The following is a 17,333-nucleotide window of genomic DNA, read 5'->3' as shown; positions in this document are numbered from 1 at the left end:
GCGTGAGTGAAGGAGGATTTGTTGCAAAATAGGAAGCCGATTCTAGATTTAATTTTGGATTGGAGATGCTAAATATGAGTCTGGAAGGAGAGTTTACAGTCTAACCAGACACCTAGGTTTTTGTAGTTGTCCACATATTCTAAGTCAGAACCGTCCAGAGTAGTGATGCTAGTCGGGCGGGCGGGTGTGGGCAGCGATCGGTTGAAGAGCATGCATTTTTGGTTTTACTAGCGTTTAAGAACAGTTGGAGGCCACGGAAGGAGTGTTGTATGGCATTGAAGCTCGTTTGGAGGTTTGTTAACACAGTGTCCAAAGAAGGGCCAGATGTATACAGAATGGTGTCGTCTGCGTAGAGGTGGATGTGGTTGGTGGATGTGTTATGTGGTTAACATCTATTGAATCATCTTTAAAACAATGTAACAAAAGAGGTAAACATATCAAGGTTGTACAATGATGCCTTCATTGCAGGCTGTCCTTGAATGATATACAGTAGCTGCTACTACTTGTGCAATGATGTTTCAACGATAATGTCAATAACACAGAGTGGAATAACACTTTAACAGGCTACAATGTTGACCAAATACCTAACATACCTTGTGATTACACAGCTTAATTACACCAATCACGTGCTGCATGCTTTCAAGTTCACAGCCACACTAACAATCCCTTTCTACCAAACACAGCATTTTGGGTTTTGTCAAACACAGCTTGAAAAACACCCCCCTCATTGGCATTCCTCCACCTCTTCAAAACTCTTTCGTTTCCTGCCACCGGTTGTCTCCATGGTGACCAGCCTTAGCACTGAGAGCTGCACTTTCAGATGGCCTCTCATCAGTTCCAATCCATCAGCACAGGGAATCTACTGCCTTTCTTCTCCCTGTTACTAGGGCCCTCGTCGTGATACACTACCGTGATTAGTCCTTCTGAGAGACTCGGCTCTACCGCTTAAAGAGACAGCAGTGTCACGACTTCCGCCGAAGTCGGCTCCTCTCCTTGTTCGGGCGGCGTTCGGCGATCGACGTCACCGGCTTTCTAGCCATCGCCGCTCCACACCTGGTTTTCATTTCCCCAATCAATCTACATGTATTTAACCCTCTGTTTCCCATCATGTTTTGTGTGTAATTGTTTCCTGTTATTATGGTGTTTTATTTACGCGCTTTACTTTTATGATGTTCCGTGTTTTGAGCGCGTTTTATTTATGTAGTGCTCAGGTTTTTGGAACTAAAATAAAGTGCGCCTGTTTACATCACTCTACTCTCCTGTACCTGACTTCGCCTCTAATACACCTGTTGACAAGCAGAGAAAACGTGCTAAACTGCTCCTCGCTTAACTGACTGAGAAAGAATACTCTGGAGGCATTGAGAGAGAGCGAGAGAGAGTGGGAGAGTGTGAGAGCCTGTGTGAGAGAATGTGTGTGTGTGTGTGTGTGTGTACGTGTGTGTCAGCAAAACGACCACATCCTCCATTCATGTCCCTCTATAAAAGTTGCCAGATGCTCCAACATGTTAACAAGAGAGTTGTGTAACTATATCTCATCCTGATTCAATTAAGTAGTATTCAAACCTGACTAACTAACTAAGAACACAAGGGTAGCTGGTCATTGGAGCCAGTTTGGTATTTTTTTGCATTTTATTAGGATCCCCATTAGCTTTTGCGAAAGCAGCAGCTACTATTCCTAGGGTCCACACAAAACATGAAACATAATACAGAACATTAATAGAAAAGAACAGCTCAAGGACAGCACTACATAAATAAAAAAAATGGCACACATAGCCTACATATCAATACATACAATACACAAAATATCCAGGTAAAATGGGGCGTTGTGCCGTGAGGTGTTGCTATCTGTTTTTTGAAACCAGGTTGGCTGTTCATTACAGCAATATGAGATGGAAAGGAGTTTTATCTGGATTTGGGGACAGTGAAAAGACCCCTGGTGGCATGTCTGGTGGGGTAAGTTTGTAAAACAGTTGTACATACAACTACCTCAGGTAGGCCCAAATCAATTGAACAAGTAAAGGATGCCTCTCCTTGCCACAGATCGCCAACACACTACTAAAACCCCACAGGGGGGTGGAGTAATATGTAGTCAATTATGTCATGAAAGGCCCTCTTGACAGAGGGATGAGCAGAGGAGGAGAAAAAGCTGTCTGGGGCATAATTAAAGGGGACAGACAGGGCTCTCATTGAGGCTGATGGTACAGAAATCAATGTGCTGCAGTCACAATAAATGCCTCTCATCCTGTCATGCAGACATACAGTCAAGTCAGTCCCAGATTCTGGGATCGTTAAGGAGATAAGGGAAAACTGCTGGGTCAGGGGCCCTGGCCATGACAGTTCAGAAAAGAGAGAGAGAGAGAGAGAGAGAGAGAGAGAGAGAGAGAGGGGAGGAGATTCAGTTGATAGACAGTAGAGAGAATGTGTGTTGTGTGGGTCTGAGAGAAAGGAAGAGAGAGAGAAATAGAGAGAGAGAGAGAGAGAGAGAGAGAGAGCATGAACTACAGAGAAAGTGTGAGCATGTCACGTGTACAGCTTTCCTAAGGGGCCTTGGTTGGAGCGGATTACATCATTCTGGCACACTCATTGGACTGGACAGGTGACAGGACGTTGAGGGATGACGCCATGATTATATATTTAATTCACTCGGCTGTGGCACCACGTACAGCACTGTACTGTCTGCGTAAGCAGAGAAACTGACAGAGATGAAGAGAATGAGGAAGATGGAGGGCGAGAAGACAGGGAGGTGTACACTGTGATTATTACTAACACCTCATACTGTATATTTAAGAGGAATATAGAGGTAAAGATAGAACATTATTTTCTTAAATTAGCGGGTATTGTTCCTACCCAGCATTACCCGAAACACATACCCCACATCCCCAACTGCGGGTCATGATTGTTTTCCTAGCCACTGTGCGTCTGCCTCTGCATTGCGTGCTCTTTTTGGTTTGAGGCTGGGTATCTGTAAAGCACTAGGTGACCACTGCTGATGTAAAAAGGGGGTTAAAAATACATATGATTGAATTAGATTTTCACACCCAGAGGCTATCATTAAACAGAGACTTATCGATCACATCCCATAATGTGGGCTATAACAACACAACAATAGTACGCACTGCTGCCACTGAAAGCAATTATTAAAATCATACGGAAATATGACTGGTGAATCTATAGGTCTTTCTTTAATTTATTTCATAGGGATGAACAAAGCATGCACTTTACACCCAGCCCATTCCTAAACAGGTGTAAATTCTGGAAGACATTTATAGCCTGTTTGGTTTGCCTAGAAATGCCTTGAGGCAGATACAGTGTTGCATCTAGGTCGATTTAATTTGGATGCTTCATCTTTTGTATTGCTGGTTTATTGGTACTATCAATAATATGGAAAGTTACGAGTGTATTTTATCGGATCTGAGTAATAAACACACACACACACACACACACACACACACACACACACACACACACACACACACACACACACACACACACACACACACACACACACACACACACACACACACACACACACACACACACACACACAACTAAGAGCTGCGATTAGCTGATTTGGCAATAAAAGCCTGTTTCTCTTTTGCTGTAGTTTAGCGGCCGGGTGATGTACTAGTGATGTAACTGGCATTGGATACAGAGAGGCTTGTTAGATGACAGCAAGCTCCATTTGTTCTGCCACTTACTCTGCAGCTCCACTATACGCGTGTCGCTGTTGCATTTTACCTGCTACACAGAGCTTTGTTTTGAGAGTGGGGAGGAGCAGAGGGGGAGAGCATCTTTATTCTATTTTGCCTACTGTACTATATTCATTGATTGTGCGTTAGTACAATAGCTTTGGTCCAGTTTTTTTCACAGGTACTCATTAAATCTACAATATGTATCTTTTTGGGCGACCTGACCAAATTCTCAAGAGTTATAGATCTGTCATTCTCATTAAAAGCAAGTCTAAGAAGTGGTAGATCTGCTCTACAGTATGTGCGCTATTTCTGTGCTTCCCATTCTTACGTTTTGTTTTTGCGTCTATTACTTTTGGTTTTGTACGCCAGCTTCAAAAAGCTGAAAATGCAATATTTTGGGTCATTCAAAATATATTTCACAACAGTTAAGATGGTAAAATGATTCTCTGTGCTTGTTTTGTCACATAAACAGAATTTTAGCAACTAGGAAATGGAGGAGTGATTTCTGCATAATGCACCTTTAAATTGTTGCTAGTGGTTGTCCTAAAATATCCTCTAATTTCACAAGTTGCTTTTGTTTACATTGTGAACCTAGCTAGTCAATGTAGCTGGCTAGCTAGTAGAAGTAGCTTCTTCTGACATTATTTCAATTCACATGATAAAATGAACGCACGCGTCAGCCATCAAATTTTCTTATAAAAACATTTACCCCAGGCTGTAGCAACGCCGCAACACTGTGATGCAGTGCCTTAGACCAATGCGCCACTCGGGAGGCCAGACATCAACATTTTTACCTTGCCGATCTTGAACTTGGATGCTGTCATTGGACATGATGCAACGTGAAAGCAACACGGGCAGTGAAGCAGCTTTCATTGATTTCAAAGGAAGCATTTCCTCAACGGTTGACGGCTGATGGCAATGCCGGACGCCCAATGGCTATAGTAGGGCCATAATAGAGTATCTGTTCTGTCTGTGCTAGGGTGCACTGAACCCAATGCTATGCTTTATGTGTTATATCAAGCACTGCTACTATCCTAACAGTCCACTGTGAAAATATATTTTGGCCCTCAAAATGTGTGATTACTGATCTAAGGCCAAATTGAGAAGAGTTGAAAAGCCACAAGCCAGACATTTTGTAATGGATATTTTCCTTTGGAAGAAGAGGAGAGATATGTAAAAGTAGACAGTAAGTATAGTGTGGAAACATGTATATATTTTAAATTTTTTGTATATGCCATTTAGAAGACGATTTTATTCAAAGTGACTTACAGTCATGCATGCATACATTTCACAAATGGGTGGGCCCGTGAAACAAACCCACAATCCCGGTGCTGCAAGTGCCATGCTCTACCAACTGAGCCATACAGAACCACATACAGGACCAGGCAGGTATAGGTAGGTAGAGTATGTAGAGACTCACCTGGGGATCCCAGCAGCACCTGGACTATGTCATCATACAGGATCAGGGTCGCAGGCCGCTGGGGGAGCAAGTAGAGGCTGACTGAAGCATACACTGTGAGAGAGAGAGAGAGCGAAAGAGAGAGAGTGAAAGAGAGAGAGAGAGGAAGGAAAAGTGAGGAGGAAAAGGGAAAGAGAGAGGAGAGAAAGAGAGGAAGAGAGAAACAAAACAAACATGAGTTAGTTATGACAGATCAGTCATCAACCAGACAGACACATGTCTCTGTTGCCTGCTGTTGTATTGTCCTCACCCCACCAGTCATAACAAAACAATGTTTATCAAACACAGAGAGACAGTCATGACCTACATTTCTCCCTTCACAAAGTGTTTCCAGCTATGCAGCAAGACAACAATGCACCTGGCGTGGGGTTATATAAAGAAACCAGCCCACCTCCTTCCTCAGCGGTCCACAGAGTATACTATATACGTATAGTGAGGTGAGGAAATCCTGATGCATCCCACCTGAGAGTTCCCTCCCTGTCAGTCAGACTGTAAGGAGTGTGTGCTCGTGTGTGTGTGTGTGTCTGCAACCCGAGTCCACTAGAGGAGGAGAGACAGGTAATGAGCAATAACAGTCTCCGTTCGTTAACATCTGAGCTTCTTTTTGAAAGGGGGATTGTGACGAAGCATTGAAATCCACCCAGAGGGAAAGCGCTCAGAATAGATTCAAAACACTCTTGACATTGACAAGACTCTCTATCCTTTCGCCTGTGTTCAGGAGGTGTGGAAGGATGTGTGCTGTCTTTACACTCCTGACATGTGTATGCGTTGCTGGTCAAGAGAGTTATATCTATTGGATTATATCTCGAAAAGGTGTAGACCAGTGGTTCTCAAACTTTTTATAGTCCTGTACCCCTTCAAACATTCAACCTCCAGCTGCATACCCCCTCTAGCACCAGGGTCAGCGCACCCTCAAATGTTGTTTTTTGCCATCATTGTAAGCCTGCCATACACACACTACACAATACATTTATTAAACATAAGAATGAGTGTGAGTATTTGTCACAACCCGGCTTATGGGAATTGACAAAAAGCTCTTATAGGACCAGGGTACAAATAATAATATAATAATAATCAATAATTTTGCTCTTTATTTAGCCATCTTACATATAAAACCTTATTTGTTCATCAAAAATGGTGAATAACTCACCACTGGTTAATAAGAAGGGTGTGCTTGAAAGGATGCACATAACTCTGCAATGTTGGGTTGTATTGGAGAGCGTCTCAGTCTTAAATCAGTTTCCACACACAGCCTGTGCCTGTATTTAGTTTTCATGCTTGTGAAGGCCGAGAATCCACTCTCACATAGGTACGCGGTTACAAAGAGCATCAGTGTCTTAACAGGGCAAATTTGCCAAGGCAAGAAACTCTCACAGAGCGCAACCCTATCCAGAAATCTGGCAGTGGCTTCTGATTAAATAACATTTTCACAGAACCGCTTATTGCAATTTTGTTGAGGATCTCTTGTTCAGATATCGGTAAGTGGACTGGAGGCAGGCCATGAAAGGATTAACGAATCCAGTTGTTTCTGTCATCCGTTTCGGGAAAGTACATGTGCAATTGCGCACCCAGCTCACTCAAGTGCTTCGCTATATCACATTTGACATTGTCCATAAGCTTGAGTTCATTTGCACACAGAAAAATCATTCAATGATGGAAAGACCTGTGTTGTCCTTGTTAATGCAGACAGAAAAGAGCTCCAACTTCTTAATCATAGCCTCAATGTTGTCCCGCACATTGAATATAGTTGCAGAGAGTCCCTGTAATCCTAGATTCAGATCATTCAGCAGAGAAAAAACATCCCCCAGATAGGCCAGTCGTGTGAGAAACTCGTCATCATGCAAGCGGTCAGACAAGTGAAAATGATGGTCAGTAAAGAAAACTTTTAGCTCTTCTCTCAATTAAAAAAAACATGTCAATACTTTGCCCCTTGATAACCAGCACACTTCTGTATGTGGTAAAAGCATTACAAGGTCGCTGCCCATATCATATCATATATCATTGCATAATGCAGAAAATACACTAGAGTTCAGGGGCCTTGCTTTAACAAAGTTAACCATTTTCACTGTAGTGTCCAAAACATCTTTCAAGCTGTCAGGCATTCCCTTGGCAGCAACAGGCTCTCGGTGGATGCTGCAGTGTACCCAAGTGCTGTCGGGAGCAACTGCTTGCACGCGTGTTACCACTCCACTATGTCTCCCTGTCATGGCTTTTGCGCCATCAGTACAGATACCAACACATCTTGACCACTAAAGTACATTTGATGTCACAAATCTGTCCAGTACTTTAAAAATATCCTTTCCTGTTGTCCTGGTTTCCAGTGGTTTGCAGAAGAGGATGTCTTCCTTAATTGACCCCCCATAAACGTAACAGACATATACCAGGAGCTGTGCCATGCCCGCCACGGTTGTTGACTCATCCAGCTGTAACGCATAGAATTTACTGGCTTGTATGCGAAGCAGTAATTGTTTCAAAACATCTCCTGCCATGTCACTGATGCGTCGTGAAACAGTGTTGTTTGATGAAGAAATTGTTTTTTTGGCCTTGTCCTAGCCACTCAGTAGCTCACCATATAAGACGCTTCTAGCCCTTCTTATTAATGGTATCTGTTGCTTTTATACATGACTTACTACTCGAAAGTCGTCTTAATTCTTGCTCAAAAAACTTCCATGGCTTATTTTTCAAATTGGCATGTTTCGTTTCTAAATGTCTGCCCAAGAGTGAAGGTTTCATCGAGTTGTGAGATAGTACTTTTGCACATATAACACACTGTGGCCGAGGAAAGGCACTACTCCCAATATAAGTGAGCCCCAAATCAATTTAGTTCTCATCATATTTGCGCCTCTTCGATGGTCCAACGTCCCTGTCTGTTGTTTGATGCTTTCCCGGTTAAGGGGGCAGCAGCTTTTCGGCTGCATCAGATTCACAACTGTCAGTGTGCATGCTAGCTGGGCTAGCAACAAAAGTAGAATTACTGACGATAGCATTGGATGTGCTCGTGGAAGCAGAACAACTTGTGTCAATGACAGGTGCTAGTGTAGTACTGCTGGTAGTAGCAGTACTACCAGTAGAGCTGGTATGTGTCTCTATGGACGCGGGCCGTACTTTTTTTTAACCATTTATCAATTTTCGAGCAAATGGAATGAGCAGCAGCTACGTTTAGCTACATACGGACAACTTGTGATAGTAAGTTGAAAGCAGGACTGAGTTTTGGGGTGCCCCTCGAGCCCCATAGTTTGGGAACCACTGAAGTAGAGTAAGGTTATTGAATGGCATTCATTACTTGGCTCAGCATCAGCAGGAATGACAACTCAACTGTGTGGCATTTGGGCATTATTTTCTCCAGAATGTGGGATCTGACTATACACACTGACCAGTATAGCCTTGGGCTGTCTGGACCCTCTGAAGCTGTAGCAAGTGCTGGCTACTCTCCAGGACACATTAGCATGTTGGCTGGAGTAAGCTGCAGTGCCCAGTGCCTATCTAGCCTGGTTTAACCAGACTGAACCCTGAATGCACCATTGAGAACAGTGTTCAGTCTGGGTTAACCAGGCTAATGCCCATCTGTTATTGAGAAGAAGCAGGGTGCTGCTGCTACTGATATGCACACAGACTTATAGCTCAGGGAGTACAAGGCAGCAGAGACATCATGTATGTACTCAAGGACTCAAAACATTTATCAAGCTTTTTGTGAATTTTGTTATTGCACAGATCCTCATAGTAAAACCAAGTGCACACTCATCTGCATCAGTCAATTGGTATACAGTTGTCATTTGCTTGATGCATTCTGCAAGAGCTAAAAATACAATAATTAAAATTGTCATTATTTATTTTATTTGATGCACAATATGCCTACAGCTTGGTAAGATATAGACTGTGTACTGTACGTTAAATGCTGATCATTCCATAAAGGGAAAGCTTTGTGTGCAGATGTCTGTATTGAAGTCACTGTGGTTTAGAAAGAAAGTCGATGCAGCATGCAGTGTTTACACCGTTCCCTGCAGCTTGAATTATTAGGCTGTATGAGTATGCCCTTTGAGTGGGTGGATGCTTTCCAAGAGCTAAGAGCTACTGTTAGAGTGAGCCTAGCAGGTTACGCCACCCCAGGTTCATAGATGCTGCTTTAACTGAGAGAACAGGGACATTCACCCCTTTCTCTCACGCACACACAGACACGCACACACGCACACAGATTGCAAATGGACACACGCACACCACACACACACACACACACACACACACACACACACACACACACACACACACACACACACAGAGAGATCACACAAGCACACACACAGATCCCACAGTGCTTAATATTCTCCACCATGGGAAGCAGAAAAAAGGAAAGGTGACTGCTTGTCAGAGCAGAGCATATACAGCATTGGGCCTGAGGCACAGATGGGGGGAGAGACAAGAGCCAGAGCTAGAGCCAGAAAAGACTGTGGCAGAGGGATAAAAAAAACGGGTGCATTTGACACAGGGGAGAAGGAAAGGGGGATGGGGAGGAAAAGACAGATGGAGAGAGCGAGAATCCACATTAGGGGACAGAGTCAACATTACAATAAAACAACGCTAAAATGCCTCTGAGACACCAGTTTTATCATCCATCCTTCCAGGATGTGTCCAGTTCAGGTTTGGCCCCCTGACTTCAGCTGAGTCAATCAGAGCTCTGAGCAAGAGGCACCTCGTCTCGTTGCACAATGAAACATACAGTGCCTTGCAAAAGTATTCACCCCCCTTGGCATTTTCCTATTTTGTTGCCTCACAACCTGGAATTAAAATAGATTTTTTGGGGGGTTTGTATCATTTGATTTACACAACATACCTACCACTTTGAAGATGCAAAATATTTTTTATTGCGAAACAAACAAGAAATAAGAAATAAGAAAACTTGAGCGTGCATAACTATTCACCCCCCCAAAGTCAATACTTTGTAGAGCCACCTTTTGCAGCAATTACAGCTGCAAGTCTCTTGGGATGTCTCTTTTACGCTTGGCACATCTAGCCACTGGGATTTTTGCTCATTCTTCAAGGCAAAACTGCTCCAGCTCCTTCAAATTGGATAGGTTCCTGCAGGTGTACTGCAATCTTTAAGTCATACCACAGATTCTCAATTGGATTGAGGTCTGGGCTTTGACTAGGCCATTCCAAGACATTTAAATGTTTCCCCTTAAACCACTTGAGTGTTGCTTCAGCAGTATGCTTAGGGCCATTGTCCTGCTGGAAGGTGAACCTCCGTCCCAGTCTCAAATCTCTGGAAGACTGAAACAGGTTTCCCTCAAGAATTTCTCTGTATTTAGCATCATCCATCATTCCTTAAATTCTTAAAGTTTCCCAGTCCCTACCAATGAAAAACATCCCCACAGCATGATGCTGCCATCATCATGCTTCATTGTGGGGATGGTGTTCTCGGGGTTATGTGAGGTGTTGGGTTTGTGCCAGACATAGCGTTTTCCTTGATGGCCAAAAAGCTCAATTTTAGTCAGAGTACCTTCCTCCATATGTTTGGGGAGTCTCCCACATGCCTTTTGGCGAACACCAAACGTGTTTGCTTATTTTTTTCTTTAAGCAATGGCTTTTTTTCTGGCCACTCTTCTGTAAAGCCCAGCTTTGTGGACTGTATGGCTTAAAGTGGTCCTATGGACAGATACTCCAATCTCCGCTGTGGAGCTTTGCAGCTCCTTCAGGGTTATCTTTGGTCTCTTTGTTGCCTCTCTGATTAATGCACTCCTTGCATATTGTTTCCATTTTTCATAATGGATTTAATGGTGCGCTGTGGGATGAACAAAGTTTATGATATATTTTTATAACCCAACCCTGATCTGTACTTCTCCACAACTTTGTCCCTGACCTGTTTGCAGAGCTCCTTGGTTTTCATGGTGCCACTTGCTTGGTGGTGCCCCTTGCTTAGTGGTGTTGCAGACTCTGGGGACTTTTAGAACAGGTGTATATATACTGAGATCACGTGACACTTAGATTGCACACAGGTGTTCTTTATTTAATTAATTATGTAACTTCTGAAGGTAATTGGTTGCACCAGATCTTATTTAGGGGCTTCATAGCAAAGGTGGTGAATACATATGCACGCACCACTTTTCAGTTTTTTTTATTTTGTTGAATTTTCTGAAACAAGTAATTTTTTACATTTCATTTCACCAATTTGGACTATTTTGTGTTTGTCCACTACATGAAAACCAAATAAAAATACATTTAAATTACAGGTTGTAATGCAACAAAATAGGAAAAACGCCAAGGAGGTGATACTTTTGCAAGGCACTGTATCAGTGATTGCAGAGAGTCATCCATCCCTGGGACTTGCATGACAACCACAGATTATGGAAGGGCTGGAGGGGATGGCCTAGCCGGGCTGTTTCTCTTAGACTGACGATAATAAAATATGCAAGGAGAATAGAGGGTCAAACATAGTCAGTGATGAACAGAACACTACTGACGGAGACTGTTGAAGAGACATCTCTCAAAGGGGGAAGGAGTTTTGGGTTTGAAAGCATAAGGGACAAAGGATGCAGGGCCGACCCATATCCTCTCTCAGATTGTTGAGTCATGGTTATAGTACGTTAACAGTTTACACATAGTTAATGTTTAACTTGTGTTTATACACATATGATAGTTATTGTGATAGGGACAAAACGGCTGTATATCTCCAGCTTGGTCCCAGATACGTTTGTGCTGTCTACCCAAATCCTACCCTATGATAACGATCATATGAGTTGACTATATAAACAGATCTGGGACCAGGCTAGCATCTCTTTTCAGATTTCTGCAATATCATAATGGCTTAAAAAGTGTCTATAAAGTTTGTGAAATGCAAACAGACCGAGTGGATTCTCATTATCACAATCATCAAAGACATTATTCTGTTCTGTTGTCAGCACTCTGCAGCCCTCTCCAATTTCCATACAGTGCCTTATTAAAATGGCTCAGGAATTTAAATGGACATACTGTAATTAAATAGAATAGGATTATAGTATTGACCTATAGAGAATAAATATATTGTGAAATATATTACAAATGAAGATCATTTAATCAATACAGTTCACTTCAGAATTGGGGTAATAGTCAGGGCCCAGGGGGATAACTTGGGAACATTGAAGTTTGTCTATTTCTGTATACCCATAATTACAATGCTAATTCTGCCGACAGTGTGTGTGCTCTGTGGAGAGAACTTGTTTGACAGAGACAACAATGGCTGGGGACAAACGCAGGCATGAAATGGAAAAGCAATTAAAAAGGTTTGTGAAAAGGAGAAACACAAAAAGAAACACAAATAACAGAAAACAAAAATAAAATGTAAATAAAACCAAAAATACAAGAAAGAGGTTTACCACTTGGATGAACATTGTTTCTCATTCAATCATTATGACCATATGTCATTGAATGTAGGCTACAGTATCAGAGAGAGCAGGTAAAAAAAGCATTGGAACAAAAAGGTGCTGTGCTGCGGTTGGTATAATGGAGGAAAGAGTTACAGTAATGCTCCATCCCTTCTGAAGCAGCTCTCCGCCCGCAAATGAATGGCAGTTAAAAGCTTATTGGCCTTTTAAAAGCTTGGAGGTCTCAGAGAGACTATCAACAAGAAATGTGTGCTGGATCAATCCGCCTGGCTGTTCGAGTGACAACAGATGCTTTCAGAACATGATCAACTCAAATGGCATATGAGGTATGAATTACGACGATGGAAACAAGAGGAAATATTCCCACCAGCGTCTAAGGTAAGGAGCCAGATCAGTGAAGGGATCAAACAGGGTATGGGAGTATTCTTTTTCAATTCAGTCAAATCAGGAAGCCAACTTTTTATTCCAATACTAACTTAAACTTTACTTCCTGAATTAACTGAATTTATAATGTAATTGAACCCAACCCTGAGATCAGAGGTTGGGGTGCACTTACAATGTACACTGCTTAATTTGTAAATTGTGAGGTCCTGGAACGTTATCCGGGGTGTTCTGGGGGAGTTATCCGGGGGGCTCTGAGGTACCGGTGTCACGTCTACTCCCGCTCTTCCCCTCCACCAGCATTCGAAGTCACCTAGCATCACGCTGACTGGGTGGGCATTGGAATGGGCCACGGCTGTCTGGGAGAGAGGAGAGGAGGAGCTAGATTCTTATGAGGGGTTCATGGCTCTGTTTAAATGTGTCTTCGATCATCCCCTGGAGGGCAGAGAGGGGGGTGAGCCCCTACTCCAATTACGACAGGGGGACCAGATGGCTGCCGAGTACACACTCACCTTCCGGACAGTAGCAGCATCCATTACATTACATTACATTTACATCATTTAGCAGACGCTCTTATCCAGAGCGACTTACAGAAGTGAATGCATACATTTCATAGAATTTCATACATTTTAAAAAAAAATTCTGTGCTGGCCCCCCGTGGGAATCGAACCCACAACCCTGGTGTTGCAAACACCATGCTCTACCAACAGAGCTACAGGGAAGGGATCCAGCAGATGGAATGAGCTAGCGCTTCGTACGCTATTCAGAAGAGGTCAGCGCGAAGAGGTCCAGATGGAACTGACCTGTCAAGACGACAAGCACTCATTGTGACGCACTCATTGCGATGGCCATCCGTCTGGATAACCTTCTTCGGGAGCGTCGGTATTCTCATCGCTTCTCTCCCTCCCTCAGTGAACACTCGATCAGAGCCTGAACCCATGGAGGAAGGGGTCACAAGCATCCCCGCAGTGAAGCGACGAAGACGGAGACAGCTGGGGCTCTGTCTGTGTTGTGGTCAAGGAGGGCACCAGCTCCAGCGATGTCCGGCACTTCCTAATCCGGGATCCACAAGAGCAGAGGGACGGTCACGTGATCTTCCACCTCCTGGGGAAAGAGTGAGTATTTCATCTTCATCACTCTTTGCTAAACTCTTTTTGGTGTCCATCACACTAGTTGACTGTCCCTCATTTACTGTGTCTACAGCATTAGTGGATTCTGGTGTCGCGGGGAACTTTATTGACCAGACCCTTGCCTCCTCTCTTAACATCATCTCATACCTGCTCTCCTCTCCTTTCAAGCCCTCGATAGTCGGCCACTAGGATCTGGAACCATTACACACATCACCCAACCACTCACCCTCACCGTGGAGTCCATTCATCAGGAGAACATCCCCTTCTTCATTACCAGTGCACCAGATCATCCTCGGCCTCCCTTGGCTTCAACACCATAACCCCAAAATCTCATGGTCGAGGATGAGAATCACAGACTGGTCACCCGAATCCCATTCCCTGTGGTTCCACGTCAGTTGAGAGTCCTGTGGTTGCACTTCAGGTTGCACTTCAGGTATTCTTCAAGACCCGCGCCACATATCTTCCTTTTCATTGCCCCTGGGACTGTGCCATCAACCTGCGTCTCCGCGCAGACACATCTATCCTCTGTCGGTGGCTGAGGCCCAGGCCATGGAGGATTACATCCAAGAGTCGCTCCAACAAGGTTTCATCCCCACGTCCACTTCTCCTGTGTCAGCTGGTTTCTTCTTCGTGGCCAAGAAGGATGTAGGGTTACGTCCATGCATTGAGTACCGAGGACTCAATGAAATCACCACAAAGTATGAAGCTCATATTCAGATTAACTTCACAGTACAGAACAAGTTTGTGAAGGAAAAATGTGTTCCTACCTTAGTTTTCAAAATCTCCCACTAGTCAAGTCCATTTAACTCCTAACAGTCAGTTTCTTGCTCAAAGCCATGACGTTTAGACTCCTTGTAAGGCTGTTCAGGAGATTCTGGCTGTAGTGTCTATTTTTCTATTTTGAATGTTAAATATCTTCTTTAGCCTTGTCTACAATGCTTGATACCACAAAACGCACCTTGGTTCAGGCATGTTCAAAAACATGTTGGTTTTTTTACGTCGGCGGCAGAGGACGTTACTGTACATTCCACCTACTCTTTTGCTAATTTAATCCCTCCAGTCTTTTCTAGACCCAAGTTCCCTAACTGTACCTTTTGCATGTTGTACAGCCCAGCTTTGAATTTTGCATGAAAAGCCAGGGGTTATACGTTTGCCTGCTCTTGAACTGAGCTTCCGTCCAAACTGCACCTGCTCTGAGCACTTCATCGGTAGATTTACTGTCCACCACCCCTCCCCAGCTCCCCGTCCCCCTCTCCCGCCGAGTCTGACTCGCTAGTCGGCCTACTAGCTAGTGGAGGTGCCGGTGGTGGTGCTGAACTGGTGGGATTAGCAGCGCTGCTAGCTAAGGCATCGCAATCAGGAGCAGTTTGCCCCTCACTCCTCTCCTCTGGCACTGACAGTTCTCCGGCTTGTTTCGGGTTCGATTCACCATCTTTCTCTTGATTTTTTTACAAAAAAATTACATCAAACTTGATTTGTATTTTTTATCCATTATTTTGGTTTCATATTCAGTAGGAAGATGACTAGCCTAGGCTAAGTGACGAGATTACATAGGGACCTCTTCACTAGCTGATCACCACTACCAAGACCTATGTCAAGATCAGTTACTTACCTCACCGGCCCTCCCCATAACCTCTATGTGGAAATATGAGAGCGCGTCTGTAATCCATGTGGCAGGATAGGATAATTACACAGAAGGATCCATGCGCTTTGACATTATGTTTTTTCTGGGGGGAGGAAGAAATAACGAGGAGGCAACATGACTAAACTCTGATCACTTTTATTAGAATGTTTATAGTACGAACTGTGAAAAAGTTATAAATCATGCCGTGAGAGGTACCAGATCCTGGCAAATAGGTGCCGGAACAAACTAAGTCAAATCTGTTCCGGCAGGATCCGGGTCAAATTAAGCACTCAATAAATGAAGTATAAGTATAAGAAATCTAAGATGTGTCAAATAAATTATATCCAGCTCAGGGCACCAGCTATGCATTTGGTTTGCTAACTTGCTAGCTAAGTGGCTAGATGTCAAGATCAAGCTTCTTGGTTACAGCAGAGACATTCAATCCTCTGCTGGATCAAGATTCCTGTTGCCTAAATTGTTTTGTAATAATAATATATATATATACAGTGTATTTGTTTTTTTTATAGCACTCCTTGTTTGCACATTCAGCAATACCATATACCCTGGTATGGTACAGAAACGGTATAAGAGTATGAAAATCTGGATACTGCCCAGTAGGCTTGAGCGATGTATAGTTTATACTGTATACCGGGATATTTAGAAAAACAGTATGGTTTACACCCCTGCTTATAAGTTATGTATAACTATAACAAATCTAAGCGGTATGGTACAGAAACGTATGACGTATGAAAATCTGGATAGCGCCCAACCTTACCTCACGTGACATCTGTTTGATTGCCCGGTCATCCCGTCTTCAGTTAGCTGTTTGTTCCACAACTCAAAATTATAAAACTGGCTAGTTTGTCTTCGTCTCGTTTGTCCTTAGATAGGCTGTTAGATGTAAAACAGGATTACTTTTACTTTGCTGCTTTTGGGTAAAGTTTGTCGACTTGAATATGAAATTGATTTGAATTATTTAAAAAAATATATATATTAAAACAGTTATGACGGTTATTTTCTTTTCATTACGGTCTTCAGGGCTCCAGCTATGCATCGTCGATTACACGGTTATTAAAAAATCGTCACAGCCCCATCCATGGCATGATGGCATTGGCATCCATGCAATTCTACCCTCAAGAACCAGTGCCATGTCAGAGAGGAGACGCAAAAAAAAAACACCACAGACATGAGTGCACCCCAAATAGCACCCTATTCCCTACATAGTGTACTACTTTTGACCAGGACCCATGATGCAGCCGAACAACATGCAATTCATACAGGCCTGGACTCCTGTCACTTTTTGGCCCTAATGCTAAAAGTAGACCAGCACTAACAGCTAAGTGGCTTCCAGCTGCTAGTGCCGACAGGACAGCTCTTTCCCTTACGGATGAATTTGCAGCTCAGAGGGTGGGATATAACTACAGCAACAACTGGGTTAGATGGGGTGGGCGGGTGGAGACAGATATACTGCAGACGGTGGGAGTCATCTGGGGTGTGCAAACGCAGGGGTAACACCCTGGCAGTGGACCCAGAGAGGAGGAGGCAATGGAGGGGAAATGGGGTGGGGAATTTGAGGTTAAACAACAACTGGGTAGGACTGTCCACACCCCACAGAGGACAGATCGGCAGAGACGGCTTGTTGGACATTCCTTTATGATGGCATCCTGGCCTCTGATTCCATCAAATGTCCCA

At 43.5% G+C, this 17,333-nt stretch overlaps 1 protein-coding gene across 2 annotated transcripts in view; it reads right to left on the bottom strand.

The window, feature by feature from the left end:
- Positions 1 to 17,333, bottom strand: part of LOC106607454 (protein FAM171A2-like) — an 85,011-nt gene that overhangs the window by 43,559 nt on the left and 24,119 nt on the right. The window contains exons 3-4 of one of the 2 annotated variants that reach the window (XM_045720642.1): positions 13,063 to 13,246; positions 5,113 to 5,205 (exon numbers count right to left, since the gene is read on the bottom strand). In XM_045720642.1, the coding sequence (XP_045576598.1) occupies positions 5,113 to 5,205; positions 13,063 to 13,246 (277 nt within the window). The remainder of the gene's footprint in view (positions 1 to 5,112; positions 5,206 to 13,062; positions 13,247 to 17,333) is intronic. The other variant, XM_045720641.1, reaches the window with a different exon arrangement.

This window comes from Salmo salar, chromosome ssa06 (genome assembly GCF_905237065.1).
Source record: "Salmo salar chromosome ssa06, Ssal_v3.1, whole genome shotgun sequence".
In the NCBI taxonomy this organism is placed as follows: Eukaryota; Metazoa; Chordata; class Actinopteri; order Salmoniformes; family Salmonidae; genus Salmo; species Salmo salar.
This window is presented reverse-complemented; position numbering and strand designations above follow the sequence as displayed.